At 42.1% G+C, this 27,249-nt stretch overlaps 1 protein-coding gene across 2 annotated transcripts in view; it reads left to right on the top strand.

Moving 5' to 3' along the window:
* The first annotated feature begins 249 nt into the window (after nt 1-249).
* LOC138754422 (matrix remodeling-associated protein 8-like) overlaps nt 250-27,249 on the top strand; it is a 50,215-nt gene continuing 23,215 nt past the window's right edge. Inside the window, exons 1-5 of one of the 2 annotated variants that reach the window (XM_069918671.1) lie at nt 250-638; nt 17,300-17,326; nt 18,693-18,998; nt 21,285-21,386; nt 23,564-23,995. In XM_069918671.1, coding sequence (XP_069774772.1) covers nt 590-638; nt 17,300-17,326; nt 18,693-18,998; nt 21,285-21,386; nt 23,564-23,995 — 916 coding nt within the window. In that variant the 5' untranslated portion in view covers nt 250-589. Of the gene's footprint in view, nt 639-15,796; nt 16,063-17,299; nt 17,327-18,692; nt 18,999-21,284; nt 21,387-23,563; nt 23,996-27,249 lie in introns of those variants that run through there. The other variant, XM_069918672.1, reaches the window with a different exon arrangement.

Below are 27,249 nucleotides of genomic sequence, written 5' to 3'. Positions count from 1 at the left end.
CGTATTTTTTTTCTACCCTATGTTGTTGTTTGAATTTCACCATCAGATTTGTTTAAAAGATCATGGTTGAGGATTTTACACAAGCCAAATTCAGGCCAGCATTCAGGTTATAAGGGGAAAAAAATCAAAATAAAATAACAAAATACCAAGAAGTTTTATGGCCCAGAGTCAAATAGGGCTGGTTCAGCTGAAAACTGTTCCAACTCCCAGCAAATTAATAACACATACACAGAGAGAAAGAAGAAAGCACGACTTAGGATCTCGAGCTGTGCAGAGGGATGCAATTAAGGCAGGAGAGTCAGAATATGCTCTGCTAAAGAAAATAAGAAGTCGAGCACACATTGTAATTAATTGGACACATTCGAGGCTCATTAGATTGTAAGGCCATTACCACAAGACCTCTACTGACAGGGCACAACTCCCACCACCCCTTTTCCCAAACTATTTCCTGGTAAAAGAAGTATCCATACTTCAACAGATCCTCCTTTGGACAAAAAGCACTTGATCTTTTTCAACAAAATGCTCTGATGACATCATGATTTGTTTTTGATGTGAAACAACCGTGAAAATATTTTTTTGAAGGAGAAAAATGAGACAGCTAGTAAAAGTACTGTTGTGGTATTTCCTGATCTTAAAAGGTAAGATTTCTGTCCACTGTTTGTTTAAAATTCAAGGTATCCAGTTAATGATTCAGAGACTTTAGTGTTATTCTTGTATCTTGATTAAATACTGTCACTCTGTACCATTTCAAAACAATAATTGCTAAACCAAAGTTTGCTGGGTCGTATGTCTGAGCTGAACGGTATGTGTGCGTAGGGTGTTAATGGTGACTTGTTTACTTGCGATAATTTCTGATGAACGAGTTGGAGGTTAGATAGACATTGCCAAAAACTTTTAAATAAGTAATTCATCTCTAGAATGAACTGGCAGAGCTTAGGATACAAATTATGCAATACTTATGAGAATTTGAGTATTGTTCTGTATATTCGGAGCTGGACCGTTCAGCTATTCTTCATTCAGTGGGATTTACTTTTGTGTTTAACCCCTATTCAATTTGCTCTGGAAAAGTTTCAGTTTTAGCTGAACATCTAAATAATCTGATTTATAATATTCGACCCAGGAGATTTTAACACCTGGATCTTATTCACGAAAGCGCACCATTCTCCTCTTCAAAGCCACTAAGAAACAGCAGCTGGCCAGGCAGTAGTGAGATGTTAGATGGTGGAAGGCATTGTTCTTGACCCACAAAGTGTTGGGTAGGATTTCAGCATCGGGATACATTGGTGCATGCCAACTGTTTCTGATCTTACAAGGACGTTAAAAATAAAGAAGCAAAAATTATCTGAGTGGTCCTCTTAATGGGAGTCCAGATCATTTTCCAAACAAGCTTCTCTACAAGGAGCCTCTGATTACAATACAACTTCTTTGTAAGCAATCTCTCAGGATCAAGAATGAGTTTTGTTTTGCATTTTGTTGGTCCTGGTATCACTGATGAAGCCATTGTGGGATTTGCAAACTCTTCTACAGATGGCATAGGCTAGGCAAGTGCGTTACTTGTAAGATGGTGTATGGCTTCAAATGCATGATTTGAAGGTTCTCAAAACCACTGTCATTGCCCCTCACCCACTTTAAACAGTATGGACCAAGGATTCCCAAGAGCAGAGGGGATACAAACTTTTCCAAGGAAGCCTGGAGTACATCTTTTAATCTATCCTTCTGTAACCTGGTGTTACTTTCATATTGGGCCAAGATACCAACAATTTAAGGAGGATACATTTCCTTTAAATGTTGAAACATAAAGACAAGTCAGAGTTGGGAACGTATTAACCTTATGCCTCCTGTCACTGGATGGGCAAGTTTAAAATTACCAACTAACACTCTTAGAGTGGCTTTGTGGGAGTGATTGCATGAATGCATTTCTAACTGCTGGCAGCAAGGTCTGATAGAAAGACAAAGTGAAACCTCTTTGTCAGCAAGTATAAAACTTCTGGGAATGATTCATGTATTAGCATTTGCTGTTGAACACATTTGCAATAAAACCCACAAAAACAAAAACAAAATTGAAAAGTCCTTATTAAGCACATTCCAGGCCCTCAATTTTTTCCTCAGTACCAAAACAAAACCATTGGTTAACCCTGATGGTGCCTTAAACTTGAAATCCTTTGCTATTGCATATATATAATTGCAGGATGAGTCTTGTGCAAATAAAAATGACAGGTTGAATTCTTGTAAATCTATGTTGGAAACGAATATTTGGTCATTTTACTCCAGCCAAGTAGATGTTACACATGTTTGTAATTGAATTATTGCTTGAGATTATGCCCTGGGATTTATTGCTGGAGAAAAAGGACCAGTGATCATTGGCTCAAGATCAAGGCCAGATGTTGGGTTGAATTGAGGGTGGAAATGGGGTTTGAGAAAAGGATGGGGGCCTAAGATTGGTCATCAGATTGGAAGTGAGGAGGCATGAAATGGATAATGGTAACTCTGTTGGAGGCCTTTCCAGGCTGGGTACAATGGGATTTTGATGGTTGAGGGGATGGTCATCATGAATTCAGAGATCAGAGATTGGTGGATAATGCCTGCAGCCCTGACTATAAACCATAAGGTTTAGGCCAATTGGCTCATAAAGTCTGCTCCACCATTCAAATTATGTATTTTTCCTTTCAACCTCATTCTGCTGCTTTCTCCCCTCAACCTTTGACACATTTACTAATCAAGGACCTTATCAACCTCTGCTTTATATATACCCAATGACTTGGCCTCCAAGCCTTCTGTGGCAACGGATTCCACAGTTTCACCACCGTCTGGCTGAAGAACGTTCTCCTCATCTGTTGTAAAGGGACATTCTGAGCCTGTGCTCTCTGGTCCTAGACTCTCCCACTGCCAGAAACATCTTCTCCACTCTATCTAGCCCTTTCATATTTCGATGGGAATCCCTCATCTTTTGAAACTCCAGCGAGTACAGGCCAAGAACCATCAAACATGCCTCATATGTTAACCCACTCATCCCTTATCTCATAAACCTCCACTGGACCTTCTCCAATGCCAGCACATTCTTCCTTCAGTCTGGGACCAATGATGGTTGCATAACGATACCTTGCGACTAATCCTCCAGGCATTTTAAAGGGAGTGGCAACATCCTTTGCATGACCAATGTGATAATTGCATCAGATGTAAGAAGGCAAATCATTCTGGGAAATGCCTAGTTGGATGTCTGAAGCATCCAATATGATTCAAACGAGGTTGTTCTTCTTTTTCAATATTTTTATTGGTTTTATCAAATAAATGTTACATAGGTCCATGACAATAAAATATAGTATTAACAAATCAAATCACATGTAGAATACAAATAGCAGTGAAACCTGTGTTACATTAAAAAAGAAATAACAAGAAACCATCTATAATAATTATCTCAATATCAATCCCCTCCCTTTGGCTTAACACAAACAGTCCACTAATAATAATAAGAGTGAAAGAAGGTAAACATTGGGATCAAAAACCAGAAACTAGTTAATCTTACAAATTTTGAAAGTAATTAAGAAACAAAGTTAATATTTGTGGAACATCTAATTTTTTTCCCAAATCAGACATGCCATCACATCAGGCAGTTATTGAGTGTGAGTGGGAGGGACAACATTGTTCCATCTCATGAATATGGCCCTTCTTGTGATAAGGGTAGTGAGGGCTTGTGAACCAATCAATAACAGACCTGTTGGCCCCACTTATTCCAAAGAGAGCAAGAAAAGGATTTGGAGTCAAAGTAATATTAAGAACTAAAGACAAGGTATGAAATATCCCTACCCAAAAATTGGAAAGAGAAGGACATAACCAGAACATATGATGCAGTGTACCCTCTTCAGTTAGACATTAGTCTCATTTACAACTGAGATTAGAATAGACTTTAGCCAACTGGACTTTGGAATAGTGGGCCTGGTGTACGACCTTAAATTGTATTAAAGAGTGTCCAGCACCACAAAGAGGATGAATGCACTCACTTCAAAATAGTTTCAGAAAATATCTGTTGAAAAAAAGTTTTCCTTCAAAATATTAAAAAGAATGGAGGCTTGGCATTACCTAATTTTAGGTTTTATTATTGGGCAGCCAACATTAGATATTTTACTTTTCAGATTCATCATAAGGAAAATTTAGATCCTTCAGGATGGATGAATCTAGAAATTAATCCACCAAAAATAGTCTCTTCTTTCAATACTTGGAGCACGTTTATCTTTATTGGCTCCAAATTAACTGATAATTTTGTTATTAGACATACATTAAGAATCTGGTTCCAATTTAGGAAACAATTTTGGGTACCATAGATTTTTATTTAAAAAAATCTTATTTTAGGCAATTCCTTTTTTTTAATTTCAAGATATTGGTTATCACCATTGGTCAAATGTTAGATATTTTTTACTGACCAAAACCTTGCCTCCTTTGAACAACCATCCACCAAATTCATAATTACCGAGACATCATTGTTTACAGGTTAGGAGCTTTTCGAATTCTCTAATTTTGAAGTTTCCTGAAAACCTAATATTTTGGGGATGACATAATTTTCAACCTAATTATAAAGGGGTGAGATCTGGCCTTTATGAATTACTTCTACATTCTGGGGATAGTTCCTTGGACAGAATTAAAAAACATGGTTGTTCTGACATTTCACTGTACGTGATGTGAATTTTCAGTTATGAACATGAAGTAGTGTGGAAAGGCTCTAATGATATAAAATAAAAAGAGTGCAAGGAAAGGAAGTGTTAGGGAGTTGGACTCAAAGTAAAAGTAAAAAGTAGAAGTATGAGAATTGAAGAATAAAGTGAGAATGGAAGGAGGGTTGTGCTAGAATCAGAAGACGAGGGGAAATGAGAGAAGAATTAGATGGAGGGAACGGAGTTACAGGGGAGTAGTTTGTACTTTTATGTTTTTGCTTTAATAATTTGTGTGACCCTATTGAACTAATCCCCCTACACAAAAGTTAACTGGCCTCAAATGATCCAGAAACGTCTGCCAGAAATGATGTATGCGCCGTGAGATGGGGCAGAATGAGGCAAAGGTGTCAAGCTCTTACTGTTGAATAGCTTGCTGATAATAATGCCTATATCTATAATAATTATTCAATTCTGCAACAAGTATTTATTTTATCCCATATTTAATTCCTGGGTTCCAGAACTCTATTGAAGGAACTATATAAATTCAAATTGTTGATGATGATCGAATTATCCCATTGTCACATCTGCTTTGCACGTCATATTGTGTGTAATTTATTCCAAGAGTTAATTTTACATAACTCTTATCTGTACCATTCCCTATGGAACACATAGATCAGTTGCTGTTGAAGTTTTTGTTGAAGAATTGGTATTTCCTGCCATTAACATTTCTTGTTGCATTGCTATAACAGCTGTTATCTTTATTGTTTTTCTTGTTGAGACTACAGCTTTACTGTCTCCACTTTTCTTCAGGCCCTGATTAGTTACTCACTTTATCTACAAATTCTCTTCATGATATTTCACATTACTTTTTAAAACTTTTATTTCAGAAGCAGGGTCATTTAATCTTGAAGTTCCTGATATTAAATAGCTTTGAATCATTTTCTAATTACAAGCAGCTGTTACAAACCTTAGCTCTAATTCTCTTACCCCTCCATAGCATCGCTTGAACATTACTCCACTATACTAATGGTAGTAAATCACTCAGCCCTTTCGGGTTCCTCATTTATTTAATTAGGTCATGGATGATTAGTGTATCTCAAGTGCATTTATCCAGTCATTTCCCTTGATGGCCATATTTAACAAAAAGTCAAGTGCTTGGAAACTTCAGTTGACCCAAACAACAGTCCTCTAAGATCTCTACACTCTCCATTTCTGGAAGGGTGGATCGCTTATTTTTTCTGGTCTACGAGAGGTGATGATGCCTTCATCCGTCTGGGCACTAAGCTCTGTAAAATTATCTGATTTTCTTTTTTAATACATTCCTTGCAGAAGGTATCTGCCTTATCATCTTTTGTGACACATTTTGATTTTAATTCTTCAATTTGCTCTGGGATGTTTCAGTTCATTAAAATCCCATATAAATGCAGTTAAAAACACAATTCTGGAGAAACTCTGCTGGTCAAACTGTACTTTATGTTGTCAACTTTTTGGGCTAGAACCCCTCATCAAGGTATGAAGGTAGCTTGATGAAGAGGTCTGGTTAGGTATCTTTATCTTTGCTACATAAAGGACACAGTTTGTCCAACTGAGTTTCTCTTCAGACTTCCATGTTTTATTTTCATATAAATGCAGTAAAAACACAAAATGCTGGAGAAACTCAGCAGGTCAAACTGTGTCCTTTATGTAGCAGAGATACATCACTGACACTGTTTGACCCGCTGAGTTTCTCCAGCATTTTGTGTTTTTATTTCAACCAACAGAGTGCAGAACTTTGTGAGTTACTTCATATAAATGCAAGTTGTTGGTGTTAAAAGAATTCCAGATTTCTACTGCTCTTGTACAGGAAAAAAAAATGCTGTGAAATAGTTAACGCATGATTTTAAGACTGTGCCAATCATTCTAGAATCTCCCATGAGAGGAAATAATATCATTTTACATGGCCATTTACAGCATTCTCCAATCAAGAGAGATCAAGTGCAGTAATATATATGTGACATCTTATCATAACTTTTTCAACCTTCACATTTGTTTCACACCCATTCAAGCCATGTCACTCCAAAGGTGTGGTGCCCAAAGCTAAACGGAATCCAGAACTGATGATGATGTATCTCCAATGCTTTGCATAACTGGAGAAAAGCTGTCTTTCTTTCATATTCCAGACCCCACCGTTTCCCCCCCCCTCCCCCCACCCCACCACATATACTTTAAGCCTGAATTACACAAGTACTTTTTGCACTTCTGGGTGACATTTCTCAGTTTTTCTGCTCATGTTTCCTTGATCAAGTGGCCACGTGTGAGCCTGTACAGTATTACAGAGAGCGTTGGAAAACTTGACTTTCACCTCATCCAAACACTCAGCCGGTCCTAATGGATATGACTTAAAGAGCAGGAAACCCAGTTAACATTTACTTTGTTAGACTAAGGGTTCTAAGGCACACTGCAGTCACTTCCTTAATGGAGCTGAGCTAAATTACTCTGGATAGGAAACTAATTTGAGCAGTAAAACGGTATTGTTGGTGAGACCCAACACATTGTTTGCAATAGAACAGAGGTTAAAGATTGTAAAAAGAAAATCCCTAAGTTAGCTCCACTAGATCTAGCTCCGTTTGATCTGCCATCACTGGAAAGGACATTGGGCGTCAGGAGCATTGGATGTTCAGTTCTTTAAGGGAATGGGATAATTGAGCATTGGAATCATTAGTTGGATATTAATGAGAACTATGGTGCTGGATGGGCAGTGAGGATTCCAATGTTTATTAGAGCTGCAATCAGGGTCTTTAAAGACACCAACATCAATTATATTACTGAGAGGAAAGTGAATTCTAAAGATACTACTTCAAAAAAACCTACCTGCAAGATGTATGGCTTGTCAATGCAACAGTACAACAGGCGATCAAGTTATGTCAATGAGTACCAAAGCCAATCTCAAGTTTCCAGTTAAGGACTATTCTGGTGTGAATGATGTGAGCCATTGACAGGGGCAGAAGTGCATGCAAGAAATTTGTTTAATGGTCATATGCCCAGTACTGTAGTATCCATACAAATGGAGGTCGTACACATGGAGGGCCCAAACTGAATTTGGAGGAGTGTACAATATATAATACCCTTCCAAATCTCAAGCTATGCAAGTGACCTGCTTAACAGAGGATATAATCCATGTTATTCAGTACTGTGGTCCCGTTGTTGAGAAAACATTTGTGTAACTAGACCTGATATGGGTATCGTGACATTACCACCAAAGTAATGGGAATTGGCTGATCCTGAGGAAGATCAGGCTCTGGAGAAGATCATGGGCCATGGTGCAGACACCATCAAAGCTGACGAGAGGAGACAAGTGGAGGCCAAATAAGAATGGTCAATAAGGGGCACCGAGCTTGGATTTTAAAAACCTAAAATAGTTGGAGCAAAGGAAGATGCAGAAAAAAATGTGTTTGATGATGGAACAATATGAAATGTCTAAATTTGAACACTGTATAAGAGGTGAAGGGGGCAGTGGGGAGGAGGAATATCTCATGCAAATTTTAAATAAGTGACATGGACCAGAAAAGACTAAAGGAGACAAGAGGAAAGTTCCAGAAACCTGAACATCTTAAATTGGCAAACCTTTTGATGTAGTTAATAAAAGCCTTGGTTTGGATCAACAAGTCTTTGGTTCTTTCGACGCGCTCTACAATTTTATTAACTAAAACGTTTTGAAGGGATGGAGCGTATGCAACGGCTGGAACATCTCGACATCGACACACAGTCAGCTACAGCCTCGAATTACTTTATGCACTGGGTGAGATGCTTCGAAACATAGTTACAGCTTTCTGACCCTGCCGTGATAGTGGACAGCCATTGACTACTAATATTGATGACTATGGTGTCCCCGAGAGTCTACCAGAGTGTCCAGGACGCGACCACTTATGCCGCAGCCATGAAAGTGCTGAAAGGGCTCTACGAGCGACCGATGAACAGGGTCTATGCTCGGTACAAACTTGCAATAAGGAGGCAACAGCCTGATGAGTCTTGTAGAGCTTATATTCAGGCACTAAGGGCAATGGGCAGGGACTGTGCCTGCACAGTTAGAACTGCTGCGGAGACCACAGACGATCACATTCGGGATGCCTATATGGCCGGGGTTTGATCGAATGAGGTGGGGTAGCATCTGCTAGAGCACGGGGGTGAAAACCTAGAGGACGTGATCCAGATCGCAGAGACGATGGAGGCTGTGGTCTTAAGTATGGATGTGTACTCTCGGGGCTGGACCCAACACTCTGATGTGAGTAGGATGCCCTCCCTCTACCCTACTATCCCCCGGCACATCGACAGCCTGTCGGTTGCTGATGCAACCCCAAAGTGTTATTTCTGTGGGAGGAACAAGCACAGCAGGTCTCAGTGCCCGGCGAGAAATGCCAGGTGCCAGAAGTGCCTTAAAAATGGCCACTTTGCTGTAGTCTGTCACTCCAAAATGGCTGCCGTCAAACACAGTGCCTCATGTGCAGCCCAATCGCCACCCTCCCATTCAAACACTTCTTCCTCAGAGCTCTCGTCCAATGAGAGCGAGGGCTCCACCGCGCAGCAGTGCCTGATGTCACAGGGCAGATGCCGAGTGCAGAAAGTACAACCCACCCTTGCCGCAATGACGTTGGCCTGCTTCACCTTCCCTCACGAAGCAACGTCCGACCAGGCCCCAGCCCCTACCTCAACAGCCACCGCCACTGCCAACCAGGGACCCGCCGCCGCCATCACCGCTGATCCCACCGCTGCCATCACTGCCACCACCACCGACCAGGGACCCGCCGCTGCTGCCGACCACGGACCCTCTACTGCTGCCGACTGGGGACCCACCGCTCCTACCGACTGGGGACCCTCCACCACCGAGGCAGCTGACCAGGTTCCCACAGCTGCAACCGACGGTACCGGGTCGGTACCCACCGAAGCTGCCGACTGTGGACCCAACACTGCTGACCAGGGACCCGCTGACCGCCCGACTGACCACGCCACCGCCAACAGCAAGCAGCGACCCCCAAAACTTACCGTTGGCTGGCCGACGCCCCCAGCAGGCTGCAGGCAGCAACACCAACTCCTCGACATTGTCTCTTCAGGCCCAACTGTTTGCGTGACGTCATCACGTAGGACTCCACTGTCCCCATTACAAGTCTCTGCATCAGTAACCCTCGACCAGGACTTCCCCCATCCCCTCACAAAAGCAATGGAACTGATTAAAGTGCATGGACACTATACCAATTGCTTATTTGACTCGGGGTCAACTAACAGTTTTATCCGCCCAGACCTGGCCCACCGTTGTGGACTGGCTATTCTCCCCACTGCACAGAGAATTTCATTGGCGACAAGATCACACTCGACTGGGGTAAAGGGGTATTGCGTGGGGACCTTGAAAGTCCAGGGCATCATTTTCACGGACTTCAAACTATTAGTCTTTCCCCAATTGTGCACCCCTGCTCTGCTGGGACTGGATTTTCAGTGCCAGTTTCAAACCATTTCCCTGCACTTTGGGGGGGTCTCACGCTCCACTCTCTGTCTTAACCCACTCCACCCCGGGAACCTCCTGCCAGCAGCAGCCCAAGCCACTTGCCCACGCGCCCCAGGGGCCTCACCTGTAGTCTCTCTACCCTCCGAGTTGCTCCGCCAGCACTTTTCGCAAACTTCACCCCTGGCTGGAAGCCTGTGGCCACCAAAAGCCGGCAATATAGTTATGAACACAGGAAATTTATCACAAGTGAGGTGCGCAGGCTGCTGGACGAGGGCATTATCGAACCTAGCTTGAGTCCATGGAGGGCCCAGGTGGTGGTTATTAAAAATGGGGAGAAGCCGCGGATGGTGGTTGACTACAGCCAGACAATCAATCGTTTCACACTTCTGGATGCGTACCCGCTTCCACGGATCACAGAAGTGGTGAATCAGATCGCTCAATACCGTGTATTTTCCACCATTGATGAGCTATCATCAGCTCCCGATCCACCGAGAAGGCTGACCTTTCATGACCTTCGAAGCAAATGGGTGACTGTATCAATTCCTCAGGGTACCCCTTGGGGTCACAAATGGCATCGCGGTCTTCCAGCAGGAAATGGACCGGATGGTAGACCAGAACGGGCTGACTGCTACTTTCCCGTATCTGGACAATGTCACCATCTGCGGCCGTGACACGAAGGATCATGATGTCTACCTTGAGAAATTTTTTCAGACTGCGATTCGACTGAACTTGACCTACAATTTCGACAAGTGTGTCTTCCGGACTACTCGGCTCGCGATTCTAGGATGTGTGGTGGAGAACCGGGTGGTCATGCCGGACGCCTGACCACATGCATCCCCTTATGGACTTGCCCCCCCCCCCCCAACACCCAGAAAGCACTCAGACGCTGCCTGGGCTTTTTTTCTTACTATGCCCAATGGGTTTCACACTATGCCGACAAGGCATGACCACTCATCAAGACCACCTCCTTCCCCCTGTCAACTGAAGCCAGAGCGGACTTCGACTGCATCAAACTGGACATCGCTGCTACAATGCTGCACACTGTCGACGAGTTTATTCTGTTCCAAGTTGAGAGCACTGGCAGCGACTTTGAACCAGGCCGGATGGCCGTTAGCCTTCTTCTCCAGAACCCTCCAGGGTCCTGAGAGCTGAGAATCCTCTGTTGAGAAGGAGGCCCAGGCCATAGTCGAAGCAGTACGTCATTGGAGACACTACCTCACTGGCAGGCGCTTTATACTGCTGACTGACCAATGCGTGGTCTCCTTCATGTTTAGCAATACCCAGTGAGGTAAGATCAAGAATGACAAAATCGCCAGGTGGAGAATCGAGCTCTCCATCTTTAATTATGACATACTGTATCGGCCTGGTAAACTCAACGACCCACCAGATGCGCTCTCCAGGGGGACTTGGGCCATCATACAACTGGACAGGCTGCAGAGACTCCATGAGGAGCTCTGTCATCCAGGGGTCACTAGGTTTGCGCACTTTGTCGAAGCTTGCAACCTGCCTACATGGTCGAGGAGATTTACTCCATGACCTGAGCCTCCTCAGTGTGCGCTGAGTGCAAGCCCCACTTCTTCTGCCTGGAGAACACCCACATCATGAAAGCCACCCGTCCCTTTGAGCGTCTCAGCGTAGACTTCAAGGGGCCCCTACCATCGACCAACCGTAACACCTACATCCTTATGGCCATCGATGAGTACTCCCGCTTCCCGTTCGCTGTGCCCTGCTCAGACATGACTGCCTCCTCAGTCATAGAGGCCCTGCACAGCATCTTTGCCATCTTCAGGTAACCCAGTTACATCCACAGTGGTAGGGGGTCCTCGAAAGAGAAAATGCCACTGTCTGGAAAGTGGTTACGCTTGCCCTCTGGTCCAAAGGTCTCCCCACCTCTCGCTGGCAAGACGTGCTCACTAGTGCCCTACACTCCATCCGCTCCCTCCTATGCATCGCGACCAATGCTACCCCCCATGAAAGAATGTTCTCTTTCCCGAGGAAATCTGAATTGGGAATGACCATACTAGTGTGGCTCATGGTTCCCGGGCCGGTCATCTTATGATGCCACGTCAGGTCCTCAAAGAATGACCCCTTGGTTGACTGAGTGACTCTGCTCCATGCGAACCCGCATTATGCCCACGTTGAGTACCCGGATGGGCAGGAGGACACAGTCTCGGTAAGGGACCTAGCCCAAGCAGGATCAGGCGCACCAGTGCCTTTAACCCAACCTCCCCCTATTCCTTCTTCCCCAGATCATGTGCTTGAACAGAGGGACCAGCACCACCCCACCAGCTCAGGCCAGACTGTCGACAATGCCATTGGGGAATTGAGCGAAGCAGTGGCTGCACCCTACGAGCCTACCAGTGACACGACTCTGTCGACCCCAATCCCGGCACCACGGCGGTCACGCCGGATGGTCAGGCCTCCTGACCGGTACAGCCCCTAACCTCCATCCACCCCAGGGTCAGTTCTCAAAGAAGGGGTGAATGTGATAGTACAGATTCTATCACCAATGTGTATATGTACGGATTGTAGTGTGGGATGACTGTGATTGGCTGAGAGCGTAGCCACACCTACTGGCAGGTCTTAAAGGATTGCTCCTAGCCAGACCACGTCATTCTGGACTGGTCAACCTACTTGTGATATGCTCCAGTCTTTTAGTTACTAACAGCCTTGGTTTGGATCAACAAGTCTTTGGTTCTTTCAACGCACTCTTCAGTGGTTCTGTGGTTCATTGTTTACTTAGGAATCTGATGGCAGAGGGAAAGAAGCTGTCCCTGTGCCACTGAGTGTTCGTCCTCCTTTTTCCTGATGGTAGCAGATGAAGAGGGCATGGCCTGGGTGGCAGGGGTCCTTGAGGATAGGGGATGTTTTCTTAAGACACGGCCTCTTGTAGACGTTCTTGATGGAGTAAAGACTGGTGCCCGTGATGATGCCAGCCGAGTTAACAACCCTCTGGAGTTTATTCTTGTCCTGAGAATTGGCACCTCCATACCAGACAGTGATGCAACCAGCCAGAATGCTCTCCACGGTACACCTGTAGATGTTTCTGAGAGTCTTCGGTGACATCCCGATCTCCTCAAACTCCTTACAAAGTATAGCCGTTGGCGAGCCTTCCTCATGATTGCATTGACATGGAGGCTTTACAAAGTGCATCCTGGTAAACACCTAAATTATTTTTAGTGATATTTGTTGAAAAATATATACTGGTCAGTTAACTGGACACTACTCCTATTCATATGCGTGAAAGAGTCTCTTTCAAAATAAGGATGTTTAGCTGATCAGACTCCTTTGGGACTACTTGGGAATGTCAGACTGGATTATGGAGTCAACCTTCTGAAATGGTTCTTAATTTCACAATTTTCTGACTCAATTCAAACAGAATAGCTGAACCCTGTGCATATTGATTGAAAGGCAGAGAAAAAAATATTTCAAGGTTACCATTTCTGATTATTGTTCAATGCATCTGCAAAGTGAGCATCGGCAGAAGTCATCTGGAAGTAGGTTTGTTGTGGAACTCACCAAGGACTAGTACCTCCCTGTTTAGGCTCACACATTTATAAAGGCCATTTGTTTGATACTACATGATGAGTTCCAGTAAGGTTTAAATCACACAAAGAGGCACCACAATCAATGACCGATGCCCCCAACAATAAGAGAAAGAAAAGCAAAAGAGTGTCCCTCCTTAAAAATTTATTTTAATTTCTTTTATTTAATTCATTAAAATTTAGACATACAGCACAGAGACAGGCCCTTTTGGCCCACGAGCCTGCGCCGCCCAATTACACCCAATTGACCTACACCCCCAGTGCACTTTTGAAGAGTGGGAGGAAACTGGAGCAGGAAACCCACACAGACATGGGGAAACCGTACAAACTCCTGACGAACCCTATTCTCAGTCGCTGGTGTTGTAACAGTGTTGTGCTAACCACTACACTAACCGTGCCAACCTTCAGAACTATCACATTCTCATTGTCACATTAACTGATTTATTGTGTAGACGGAGAGATGTGAAAGTGTAAATATTTATTTAATTGTGCTTTTATACATTTTTTTTAAAGTTTGACTCATTTCTATCAAATGACCTACACTATTAACTTGTAGCAAAGTAGGATCCTCAATCATTTCCACATTTTCTTTTCAGACAAGACCACTTTATTGTGAAGCAATGAAACACTTAAATTCACACTCTGTACTGATCCTTGATCATTATTTTATGAAATTACTCTTTATTTCAATTCAATCAACTCTAAAACTATCCTTTTAAATTCCAATAAATTTATCTTTGTAAATTGAAAACGTATTGTCTGGCACAATTATTCAGTCGAACATATGCTAAAAATTATGGAGATGATATTCTGGGGTTAAAATATGTTTTGAAATGTCTAATTAAACCTGGAATAAGAGGAAATTATATTTAGTTTTATATAGAATCTTCCAGAAAATTGTACCGTGCAATGTGTTATTGTCTGTGCTTTAGAACATGTATTCAAATTACAGCCAAGTTGTAGAAATTACAATTTAGAATGTAGGTACTGTATCGGTGCCAGATTATAAACACAGCTCCTCTTTTGCGTTTAGTTCCTTTCTCTGTTGGCTTCACTGTGGCATCTCTGTGGTTATATCATAGATCATGCCTGTCTGCTGCAAGTCTGCCCCTTTTTTAGTGCAGGAAGCAGATGTCTGTGTTAAACATCCACACTGAGCTGCAGGCCTGCCTTCTACCTGCTGGATTTCAGTAGGACACTCAAAGAAAGCAGCAGTGAGGCACAAATGTCATCTGATTGTACAAGTACAACCCAACGAAACAGCATTCTCCGTCCTCGGTATGAAGCACTCAGACACATCAGACATAACACACATACAGACAAACGATACATATGCAGGACAAGTATTCATCGATGCAAATAAATAAATAAATAAATAAATGCTTTTTTTTTCCATGAATATGAGAGTCTTGGATGGTTAGTGTGAACAGTTCCTTTGGTCATTCAACATTCTCACTGCCCATGGGAAGAACCAGTTCCTCAATACTTCTGTATCTCTTTCCTGACAAGAGCAGTTGTATGCAGGTGAAAGGTATCCTCAGTTATTTTATGCACCCTATACAGACAACGATCCCAGTAGATCATGTTGATGTGGGGGGGGGTGGGGGGGAGAGACTCCAGTGATCCTCTCTGCTGCTCTTATGGTCCTGTAGATTGACCTCTGATACATTTCTCTGCAGCAACTGTACCACACTGTGATGCAACCAGCCAGGATGCTCTTGATAGAACTTCTGTAGAAGGTTGACATAATAGTGGCTGGTAGCCTTTCCTGCTTCAGTCTTCTCAGGAGTCCAGTTGCCATTGCACCTTCATGACAAGTAAGGAGATGTTGATTGTCCATGATAAGTCACTAGTTGAGTGAACACGAAGGAACTTGGTGCTCTCCATTCTCTCTACTACAGAGTTGTTGATGTATAGTGAAGGGTGGTCACTCCTGAAGTCCATGATCATCTCCTTCACCTTGTCCATGTTCAGATTCAGATTATTACTCTTGCTCCATTTCACTCAATTTTCCATGTCTTTTCTGTAGTGTGACTCATCATTGTTGCTGATGAGGCCAACTACTGTTGTGTCATCTGCAAACTTGATGACACAATTGGAGCTGGATCTGGTGATGCCATCATGGATCATTAGCCTGAACAGGGCTGAGCACACAGCCCTGAGATGCACCAGTGCTCAGTGTGATGGTGCTCAACGTTCTTCTACCAATCCAGATAGACTGTAGTCGTTCTGTAAGGAAGTCCAGAATCTAATTGGTGTTGAGTCCCAGTGGGAACAGATTCTCCACCAGTCTCTGGGGAATGATCGTATTAAAACCAAGCTGAAGTCAATGAAGAGCAATCTGGCATATCAGACATTGTTCTCCCAGTGGGTCAGGATGGAATGAAGGGACCAGGTATGTCTGTGGAACAGTTTCTTTCATAGGTGAATTGCAAATGGGTCTTGCATTTCATAATGGTGGAGGTCAGTGCCACAGGGCCTTTTTATGCCACTCTCTTGGGTATCAGGTAGACAGTGCTTGTCTTGAACCCTGTGCAATCGACGAACTGCTGCAGTGAGGTGTTGAAGATGTTGAAATGTGGGAATTGCCAAAGATCTTTAAGCGGTGGGGGGGGGGGGGGGGAAAGAAATGTTTTCAGGGAGGACAGGACTCTCCAGCATTACTGTGTCACAGAATGTGATATGATATGCACAGATCATTATAGTCTCTTGACTACTCCCAAACCTGACGAGCATTTACTGAAAAATTACATTCTGCTTCCCTGTGGTTGCAAGTGTAGGTCAATGGGACACAGTGGTCTTCCCGTAGAACACCAGTCTGCAGGTTGAATGCTGATCAGAGTTGGTCTGCCCAACAAATGCAAAGACTTTTAATAATATGTCTTTGTCGAAGCTGAAACCTGATCTATCGGCATTTATGTAGCCAAAATGTCATAGATGTACGTATCGAACCCAGAATAGAAGCTTTTGGCTTTGCAGAGTGTCTCTCGTGACATGAAAAATGGACTTCTCCACATTCCAAATCATATGGTGTATTTGATTTGATACATTGGCGATGCAACAAGTGTTTCATTGTGCATCCTCAGGAGCCTCCAGTGTGCTTTCCTTTCCGCGCTTCACGGCACATGTTTGTTAGATGGCCATAGACTCTTGTTTTTTTATCCTGCAGGATGTCTAGCCACTCTCCACACCAGGCAAATCTGGTAGGGGAGCCAGTTTTGTCACCAACCAACCGAGCATGCAACAGGTAGTACTGGGTTACATAGTACCAGTATCACTCAGACAAGTGACCTGACTCAGACATCATCCTGTACACCCCCACCAGCCTACAGCAGGCTTCACTTTTCTCGTTCTCATCAAGGGAAACCCTTTAATGATTGGTGTCCAAATGCCACAGCTGTGCCAATTGGTGCCAACAAATGGACAAAATTCCATTGGCTATTTCTGATTGGGTCCAAAAATAGTAGAATTTGCAAAGTAACGATTCTTTAGGTTTTTGCACCAGGTTTTCAATTTAGGGTTATGACTTTTAAAAAGAACTAGAAAACCAAGTATAATGCTGCTGTAACACTCCAATCTGGGAGCAAATGAATTTCAAAGACATGACATTTCTCATTCTTTTTTTTTTACAGTGGAACTTGCTCTCACCTACAGTAATGGTAAGTGATTTGTTTCCTTATGTAATTGACAAATGTGTAAAAAATTTTAATTTCATTTTTCTGCAGACTTGCTTATTGTTTCCACAATGCATGGCTAAATTCTCCAAATACAGGGGAAATAAAAGCAAATAAGTGTGAAAAATGCCTTGCAGGATTTTCAGTATGTAGATAATTAAATTAATTGGCACATTATGCCCATTAGTAAGACTTGGTCGCAGGAGGGCAGGACTGACATCTCAGTGTTCTGGGGTACTGTTGTGTCAGACATGATAGAGAGGGAGAGGTGAAAGGGGAAGAGATAATTTGCAAGCCAGGGAAAATGTCACAGCAATGCTCAGACAGGACTGACTGAAGGGCTTGTCTTCTGAGGGTATATGGGTGGAGTGTGGAATGGGAATATGATGACCATGTTAATGGGATTATATTATAGACTATTCCCAATCTCAATCAGGCCTCAACTCCCTGGACTTCTGAATATTTTCAAGACTGTAAATGTGTTGCCAAGTCCCCTGTTCCAAGAGCAGAATGTGGCCTGTGATGTAAGCAAGAGGTGCAATGGTGGGGAGAGGAATGGAATGATGGTGGCCAGGATTCCTGTACAGATGACTGACTAGGGGTGGTGTATTGAGATACTAGAAAGTGATTTGAAAGATATGGGGATCAAGATACTGGCATTTATGGATAGTTTGGCGGTTAAAGGGTGGCAGATTGCAAGAGGGTGTCCATAACTTTGAGTTTTGAATACAAGGTTTGTGATCTTTGACAGGAATTACAGGACAGCAGATCAGGGCCACAGATGTGGGAAAGATGACACAGTGTATTTGTGGAGATGGCTGGAGGGGAATGGAGTTTGTGAACGATGACCTTCCAACTCAGTCTTGCTCTATAAAGGCCAAGACAATGGTTGATCCCAAGATAACAGTATATTCTTAAATGCTTCAAAGGGACTGTTGAACTGGGAATTTGTCATTATTTAAATTTTAGACATATAGCATGGTAACAGCGTCATTTTGCCCACGAGTCCATGCCACCCAATTGGCATACAAGCCTGGTTCATGGTGGGAGGAAACCGGAGCACCTAGTGAAACCCCACTGCAACATGGGAGAATGCACAAACTCCCCACAGAGAGTGTGGTCACGGTCATGTCATGGTCGTTGGTGCTCTAACAGTGCTGCGTCAACCGCTGTGCCAGCCGTGCCGCCCAGAGTAACATGAGATCATTTTGAAATGGTTTAAGAAGTTGCATAATACTGATAAAAACAACCTAGTACAATCAAATTTATTTGCAAATATTCCTCCAAAGAGCAGAGAAAATTCAGTTCACTTCATTTGAAAAATAAACTTTTCAACCTTGTGTGTTTCTAGTTCCTGCAAATGCAAATAACCCAGAGAGTGTTGTGTTGGCACATCAAAACATGTCTGCTCCCGCTGGGTCAGAAGTCATACTGCAGTGCTACAGCCAACGGATAGTATGGACACAGGACCGTTTGAAAGACCGTCAATGGGTGGCCCATTGGGACTGGATCTCAATCAGTGGTGAATACAAGTTCAGTCGTGTTCTTGATATGTTCTCAGCAGGTGAACAGCGGGTGTACCACAAGTATGACCTAGGGCGGATAATGATGTCACCCTCTGCTTTCTCCAATGGAAACTTCTCTTTAGTAATAAAAGGTAATAATAAACACCTTATTTTGCTGCTTTTATTTCGGACATTTTATACAACCTAATGAATTTTCAAAGTTAAAAGTTCAGATATATTGTCAGAGTACATACATGACATCACATACAACCCTGAGATTCTTTTTCCTGCCAGCGAGGCAGAATTATCACTCACTGGCTGTGCAAAAAAAAACTATACTCAAGAAGATACGTATGTAAGCAAATAAAGAGATGTAAAGAAATAAAAAGGGCTTATCATGTATTCTACAATAAAAAGTTAAACAAATTTACACTGTCAAGTAAAAGATAAATGGATGGGGTCAACCATTGTGAATGATTGGTTACAGAGAGACCATCAGGGGATCATGGCAATATATATTTACTTGTTTAAGCAATGTGGGCAGTTGAAGACAGGGAGGTCAGAATGGGAGTGTGGGAAAACTAAAGTGGCAGGTGACTGGGCACTCAGGTTCATCCTTGTAGACAGAACAGAGTGTTGTTCAGAATGGTCTCCCAATCTGCATTTGGTGTCTCCAATGAATAGGAAGCTAATTAGTGAGAGATTCTCTAAATAGGAGGAAATGAAAGTAAATCATTGTTTTAACTGTAATGAGTGTTTGAGCCCTGAATGGGGCAAAAGGTAAATATAAATTGCCTGGATTGCTGTAGAATATATTCATTAGGGCAATAAACAGGAAGAGTCAATATATTAGAGTGTGTAATTGGGAATGAAAGTAGTTTCAGGAACAGTCCAAAGAAACAAGGAAAGCGTGTGACTGACGAGAGCAGTGGATGTCAATTTTAGTTGCTCTTGGCCTTTCTTCTTATGATGTCTAGAAGGATTAACAAGGGGAAGAGGAAGGCCAGAAACCCAGTAGTGGACTTCCAAAAGTTCGGTTTCAGGATTTTGAAGAAACTGTTTCAGATCTCCTGGTCCAATCAGAAAGAATAGAGTGAAAACAATACATGGTCAGTTTACTCTTTGGGGCAACTGAAGAAGTTAATTGGAAGGGTGTAGAGCACGTCGAAAGAATCAAAGACTTGTTGATCCAAACCAAGGCTTTTACTAACTAGAAGACAGGAGCATATCACATGTGGGTCGACCAGTCCAGAATGACCTGGTCTGGCTAGGAGCAACTTTTTAAGACCAGCCAGTAGGTCTCAGCCAATCACAGTCATCCTACACTACCATCTGTATATATACACATTGGTGATAGAATCTGTACTATCACAAAGCGTAATTGTGTGATCAGTCGTGGAAAAGTGAATTTAGGTTTAAGGACAAATGGAGGATTGTGGTCATAACCACACAGAGTGTCATTTAGGCCTGATTAGGCCTGGTTCCTTGTTGTGGCAGAGATTTAAAAAAATTAATTTCAGTGTTTTAAATATGAGGGAACCATGAGATGCTGGAGGAATTCATGGGTCGAAATGATCAGTCAATATTTTGCTGTTTGATTTGCAGAGTTCCCTCTGTTTGATTTCAGCATTTGCAGTTTTTGTGCTTCTCTGCACTGCAAATTCATATGGGAAAGACGAGCCTGGTTTGGTAACTGGTCCTTAATAGAATTGCAGACCCTGGAAGTTCAGTCATGAAAGTCAAGAGAGCCATACTTTGAATTTTTTGGTTTTGTCTAGTGAATCTCCAGTAAGTTTGGATAAAAATGATTTTAATTCTGCAACCTGATTTGAGATGATGATTTAATTCAAAAGCCCAATTGCAATGCATGGAAGTTAATGGCAATGGGGATTTAAATTTATGGGTATTTTTACCTAAGGACTCCAAATATGCATTTTGCACCCAATGCCATGAAAAGCTTAGAAAATCACTGCCATTCATATTGTGTTATGTTGCGTGCATGACATTTGGAGATTTAATGTTAAACCACTTCAGAGAGAATCCTCTCACACCTGGTGTCACTTTCATTATCAATTCTTTGATGTATTTTAAGTGTTAAATTTTTTAATTTAGAGCACAGTAACTGGCCCTTGCGGCCTACGAACCTGTGCTGCTCAAATACATACAGCCCCTATGTGTTTGAAGGGTTTGAGGTGCACCTGCAGAAAACCCACACATCCACAAGGAGATCGTAGAAATTCCTTATAGCCAGTGCCAGGCTTGAACCCTGGTCACTGGCGCTGTAATAGCGCTGCGTTAACCGCTACGCTAACCGTGCCAAATGCTGGAAATGATAAAGGAAACAACCAATATCTGATGATTGGTGTTTTAATTTCATTAGTAGAACCATACCTGCCAAGTATCTTCAAAGACAAACGATATATTTTTCTTCTTTACAGATGTTAGAATAAGTGACCGAGGGATTTACTCATGTAACCTTCACCATCATTATTGCCACCTTTACGAAACAGTCAAAATTCAACTCAATATCACAAAATCAGGTAAGTGAAGGATAAATATTCTGTAGCAACATTAAACACTAGTCTTTATTCACTGTTCCTTCTGGGCCACCCCTTTTGGTTCAGCAGAGTTTTGAAGGAACAGAACTGATTGGCTAGAAGCAGGCCATTCCTAGTGATCTAAAGATCTAGAATAAGAGAAGTAAATAAAGCATTAAATATAACACATTTAGGACATGAATCTTTTTGAATGTGGATTTTGGGAATTTACCTGCCACTTGAACTTCGGGTACTGCAGAGGAAGCCAAAACACCTGCCAGCAGGTCCACTTGATTGTTTGGATCACAAGTGTCAAAAGACCTGTGTAAGATTGGAGCTAGGCTCCCATATGCTTTTGAACATTTCATACAGGCTTTCAGTGAAGTCTGTGAAAGCTTCAATGTTTTTATTATACTTTTGCAACAACCATCAGTCCCACTCTTTCCTTGTTTCTTTGGACTGTTCCTGAAACTACTTTCATTCCCAATCGCACACTCTAATATAACATATAATAGTTTATGGCATGGAAACAGGCCATTTAGGCCTTTCAAGTCCACGCCGGTTCACTCAAACAACTCCACCAGATCCCCCCACCTATTCTCCGCCCATAACCCTCCAACCCCCTCCTATCCATGTATATATCCAGCCTCCTCTTCAATGAAAGAATTGACTCTGCCTCAACTATTTCCTCCGGAAGATTATTCCATTCAGACACCACTCTCTGAGTGAAGAAACATCCTCTAATGTTTCTCCTAAAATTTTGCCCCCTTGCCCTCAACTTGTGTCCTCTTGTTTCAACCTCCCTTGCTCTCAGGGGGAAAAGTCTACTTGCATCTAGTCTATTTATTCCCTTCATAATTTTAAACACCTCTATCAAATCCCCTCTCAACCGTCTACGTTCCAATGAATAAAGTCCTAACCTCTTCAATCTTATTGATTCTTCCTGTTTATTGCCCTAATGAATATATCCTACAGCAATCAGGCAATTGGACATAATAATTGGGTACTTTCCATGCACCAACATGTCTTCCCCATGAGTCACCAACTAAGTCCTTTGGGAAATATTTGTGCAACATTGTACTCAGGCCCCTAGAGTATAAGGTTATGCAGTGTTCAGTAACACCAGATATACCACTACCACTGAACACCCTTTTTAACATTCTGTTGGGTGTTTCACTTGAGATGGGTTTTATGATGATCATTGATGTTATTTAATCATCACCTAATTCTCTACCCTAATCTACAAAAAGTGTGAGGAGTCATGGATCTGTTTGTCATTAGGTTCAATTGTGAAGCAATGTATAAGCTACATTGGCTGAATGGCCTTTGGTTTGGCTGTGACTCAGACATATAGTATAAACACTTGGATACGCTTTAGTTCCACTTCACACAAATAAAATGCAGAAGAAATCATCATTCTTTTTCAAACACATCTTAGGCTAAAATTTCTATTAATTTATTGTCCTTTTTTGGAATCAGATAAAGTTATGATTTTCAGGTAAAAATTATTATCATTCAACTTCTGAACTAAAAGTCTTAATTGAAAAAAAAACTATAGGATAATCAATTATTATTAAGTACCTATTACCTCCAAATTTTACCTCTTGTAAGCAAACATCAACAGTGACCTTTTGAGCTTACGTTCCATGCCAAAGCCGAATACCATTTGAATCTGGGGATACATGACAACAATGGCTGATTTGCACACCCATAGATTAACCTTAACCTGACTTAAAATTTAAAAAAATCTTTCTGTGGTAATTTCCCTGGCCTGCTTTGTTTTCGATTTAAAAGAAAGAATGTGTTCAATAGTATAATTCCTTGAATACTCAGGTAATATACTTCTTACATTATAAATTCTTAAATGCAAAGAGGTTTGAGTCGGTTCTTCACACAGCCATTATATTTGACAGCCAAAGTATTCCAGTTCCACTATTAGAAATAATTGCAGTATACAATTTTCATGTTAAAATAAAGGAAAATATATATTTATGAAGAAAATATAAATTAATGTTGCAGTGGGTCACTTTAAAATGAGCAGTAAATTATTTTCCTACACCCTGTGCTAAGTAATTTCTGGATCATTAGTTGCACTGAAGTGAAAGCTAGGTTTGATATGAGCTTTGCCTGTACATGTGTTCTCCCTTTGACCCCTGAATGAGTATTCTTTATGCTTGCAGCAAGAAAGGTGAAGAGGTTTTGGGATGGAGAGAAGGCAGTGGTGGTGGCTTTGCTTGGAACAACCGTTATATTGCCTTGTGAAAATCACAATCCCATTTGGACGGAGAGACACAGTGAAGAAGAGCAGCAGGTCGTCCATTGGGACAGGTCACCCCCAGGTGTTTGGCATGACCAGGCCGACCGGCTAATCGACCTCTACGCTTCCGGGGAACAGCGGTCTTACGGCCCCCAATTTATTAGGAAAAGGATGAATATATCAGAAACTGCATTCAAAGATGGTGACTTCTCACTGACCATCTCCAACCTTCGCCTTAGTGACGAAGGACTCTACTCTTGTGATTTGCATCATCATTACTGTGGAATTCATGAGAGACGCATCTTCAGACTTTTTATCACTGAACAAATCAAAATGAATATTACACAAAAAACAGGTAATGTTATTTTTATATTTCCCATTACATGACCTGTCCTCATTTATTACTTCGTTAAATTCTACAACAAAGATGTTTTATGTTTTTATGTTTTATTTAAATCTAACATTAAAGTTAAATTTGTTCTTGATTTCTTCTTCAATCATGGTGAAGTTAAGGAGTCATGCTATGCACATTCTACACTCCCAGCTTGGTATAGTCCTGTTTCAACACATCATGCATATTTTGAATAGGGGCTACCAGCTAGAAATGAGGAGCAAGAAAGTGAAGTGAATTTTAACTAGCTCGTGAATACTCGTAACTCCTGTATTTCTCCCAAGCCAGAGAAGCTAACTTAACATAATTTGGGATTCAAACTTGAAATATTCCTTAGTCTGAGATTCTGACCCTGCTTACAGATAACCCAACCAGAGAATACATCATCTTTGCATCAATTCTATCAAGCCCAAAGAAGTCTGTGGATTTCAGTGAGGTCATCTCCCAGTCTTTTAAACTCTGGGAAATTTCTCTTCATCTGCAAAACCACTATCCCAGGAATCGACCTAAAATCTTGTTGTAATAGACAGGGAAAATGACTGATAACCAGTATTCCAGATGTGAAATCACCAGTTGGAAATAAGGGGACACTGGTCAAGATTGAGATGCAGTCTCAGGATAAGGATTGACTGGGATAAAGAACACATCCTTAGTGTCAAATTCATATGCACATTCTATTACTGTAAGGTCAATGCTTTAATTTACGTAGTTCTGTGTGACTAATGTGGCCCTATGTGGTTGGTCCCCACTCTGTTGTTTGAGGAGTTTCCACTCCAGTGTCAGCTCCTTAATGCCTGGTACTAGAAAGCCCTCACAATGGCTGCACCAAGCCTCAGTGTATTCCTCCCACGGCCTGGAACATGCCAGCTGGCAGCAATCCCACACTGACATGTTACTGTACTGGAAGATCAAAAAGAGCATCTTTCACCAAGATGGTAATCTTCCAGCAGCTCTGGATGTCTGTCCCCTGGAACAGCCCTAAATTCTCTGTTACACTGCTGCTGGGGATGATCAGTGATGAGGATCCTTCCAATCTTCTCTTTTAACCAATCCACAGTTTTCAAGCTCACAAGACGTGAATGATCATCTCCACCCCATCGCAGGCCTCTCGAGGATAATGGGCATTGTGGGTGATATTCTGCTCGAACTGGAAGGATCTGATTGGAAGAGCTCCTCTCACTGCCAGCCAGGACAAGTCCAAGTTCTCATTAGTGAGCTCTGACAATGAAGCATTGGGCTAGATGATCAGGACACCAGCTCATAGTATCCATCAAGCTCTTGTCCCTCAGTTTCTGCAGGATGCTCTGTGTTGACCACTGCCTGATGGACATGTCAGAGGTGTTTGTGTGGAAAAATTTTTTCCACCAAGTATAGGTAATGCGGCAATGTTCAACTGACTGAGACATTGCATGGCAAAGGGGCCAGCCTCATCCTTCAAAACACTTGAGGCAGGTAGAACCTCAGCATATAGGGCCACTTGGTGCCTCCTTCTTCAGTTCCATGCATTACCTGATGCAGCCACACACAAAGGTGGTCATTAGGATGAGGGCCATGTTGGTACTGCTCTTGCCCCTGTTATCTGGTGTCTTGTATATGGTCATCCATGAGACCCTTCCCATTTTGGATCCCCAAATGAACTGGAAGACAGGTCTAGTGACTGCAAGGGCAGTGGTGCAGGGGATGGACCACAACAAGAGCATCTCACACCTGATGACCAGATTCTTCCCTATTATTGAGAGGTAGCATCACTCACAGAAACCAAAGTTTTGATGGGACTTGACAATCCACTCTGACTAATTTTTGGAATATGGTTGGGAAAGGGTTGAGGTACCAATAGCTTATAACAATGTGGTACCAAGAAAAATGCTCCTGGTCCATGTAACTCCACAATAAAATAAGGTTTTCTATCATTAGACTGATCTGAACAATTTTGGAAAGGTGATGAACTCATGAACTCAGGTGATGAGTTCTTCATTGGCTTATACAATAAGCATTAAAGACTGTCTTGAGGAATGCCTGAACATACAAGCTGATATGGTCCCAGACATATTGTGATGTGAGATGTATCCCTGGTAAATAGGATCATTTTGCATTTAAGGGAAGGGAAAACCAAGTCAAGCCTTTTGTTCAGTGAATCTTAAATTGTTAGAATTTTCTCATTTTGTTCAATGAATTCTGCAGAGTGATGGACAATTCTGGAGAGATATTTCCCAAAACAAAACAATGTGTTGCAAGACAGACAAAAAGGATACCACATCAATGTGAGATACAAATAATCAGAACATATAATTGCAGTACTCTAATCCTTGTGAAAATTTAAACTAAGACAATCATGGTCTGGTATGGGGATACAAATACCCCTGAGCATAAACTCCTGCAGTAGGTAGTGGACACTGGACATCACAGGCAAAACCTGTCCATCAAGAACATCTACAGGGAACACTGCTGATGGAAACCAGTGACAATCCACACCATCCAGGATATGCTCTGTTCTCGCTGCTGCCATCAGGAAAGAGGTCTAGGTGCCACAAGACTCACCTCACCAGGTTCAGGAACAGCTGCCACCCCTCCACCATCAGACTTTTCACAACAAACTCAATCAGGGACTCATTTCAGGACTCTTACTTCTGCACTTTATTGATTTTTTTTCTCTCTGTATTGCACAATCAGCTTGTTTACTTTTCTTTATTTGTTTATATGAGTACATTGAGTACAGTTTATTTTTTGGGCTACCAATAAGTGGTAATTCTGACTTCCCCACAGATAGAGAATCCTAGGGTTATATGTGATGTTATAAATCTGAAATCTAAATCTGAATATAAAGGCCAACGAAGAAATATATATAATTAATTGTGATATTTTAACGTTCCAATGTGCTACAACATGTGTCTGAAGCCTCCGGGTGAAGGAAATCAGTTATTTTTGCTCTATCCAGAACACTACCATGTAAGGAGTATAGTTAGGAAATATAATTTAATCCAAAGTAAACAGGGCCTGGCTATTGCTTGAGTTGGATATCTTCCCATCTTTTCAGCAATGCTTTGCTCGGATCTTTAGCCCATAGCGTTGGTCTTAAAGAAGCCCTTCAACAAATAAACCTCGATTGAAAGAGGATGATTATATTTTAATTATTGCAAGCAAACATATTATTTAAAAATCAGTATCACAGCTATTTCTTGCAGTTCTGGAAGTTGCTTTTGGTGGATAATTTAACCCAG

The sequence above is a fragment of the Narcine bancroftii genome, chromosome 2 (assembly GCF_036971445.1).
Source record: "Narcine bancroftii isolate sNarBan1 chromosome 2, sNarBan1.hap1, whole genome shotgun sequence".
Taxonomy (NCBI): Eukaryota; Metazoa; Chordata; class Chondrichthyes; order Torpediniformes; family Narcinidae; genus Narcine; species Narcine bancroftii.
The sequence above is the reverse complement of the archived record's forward strand: the minus strand, read 5'-3'. Positions and strand labels throughout refer to the sequence as shown.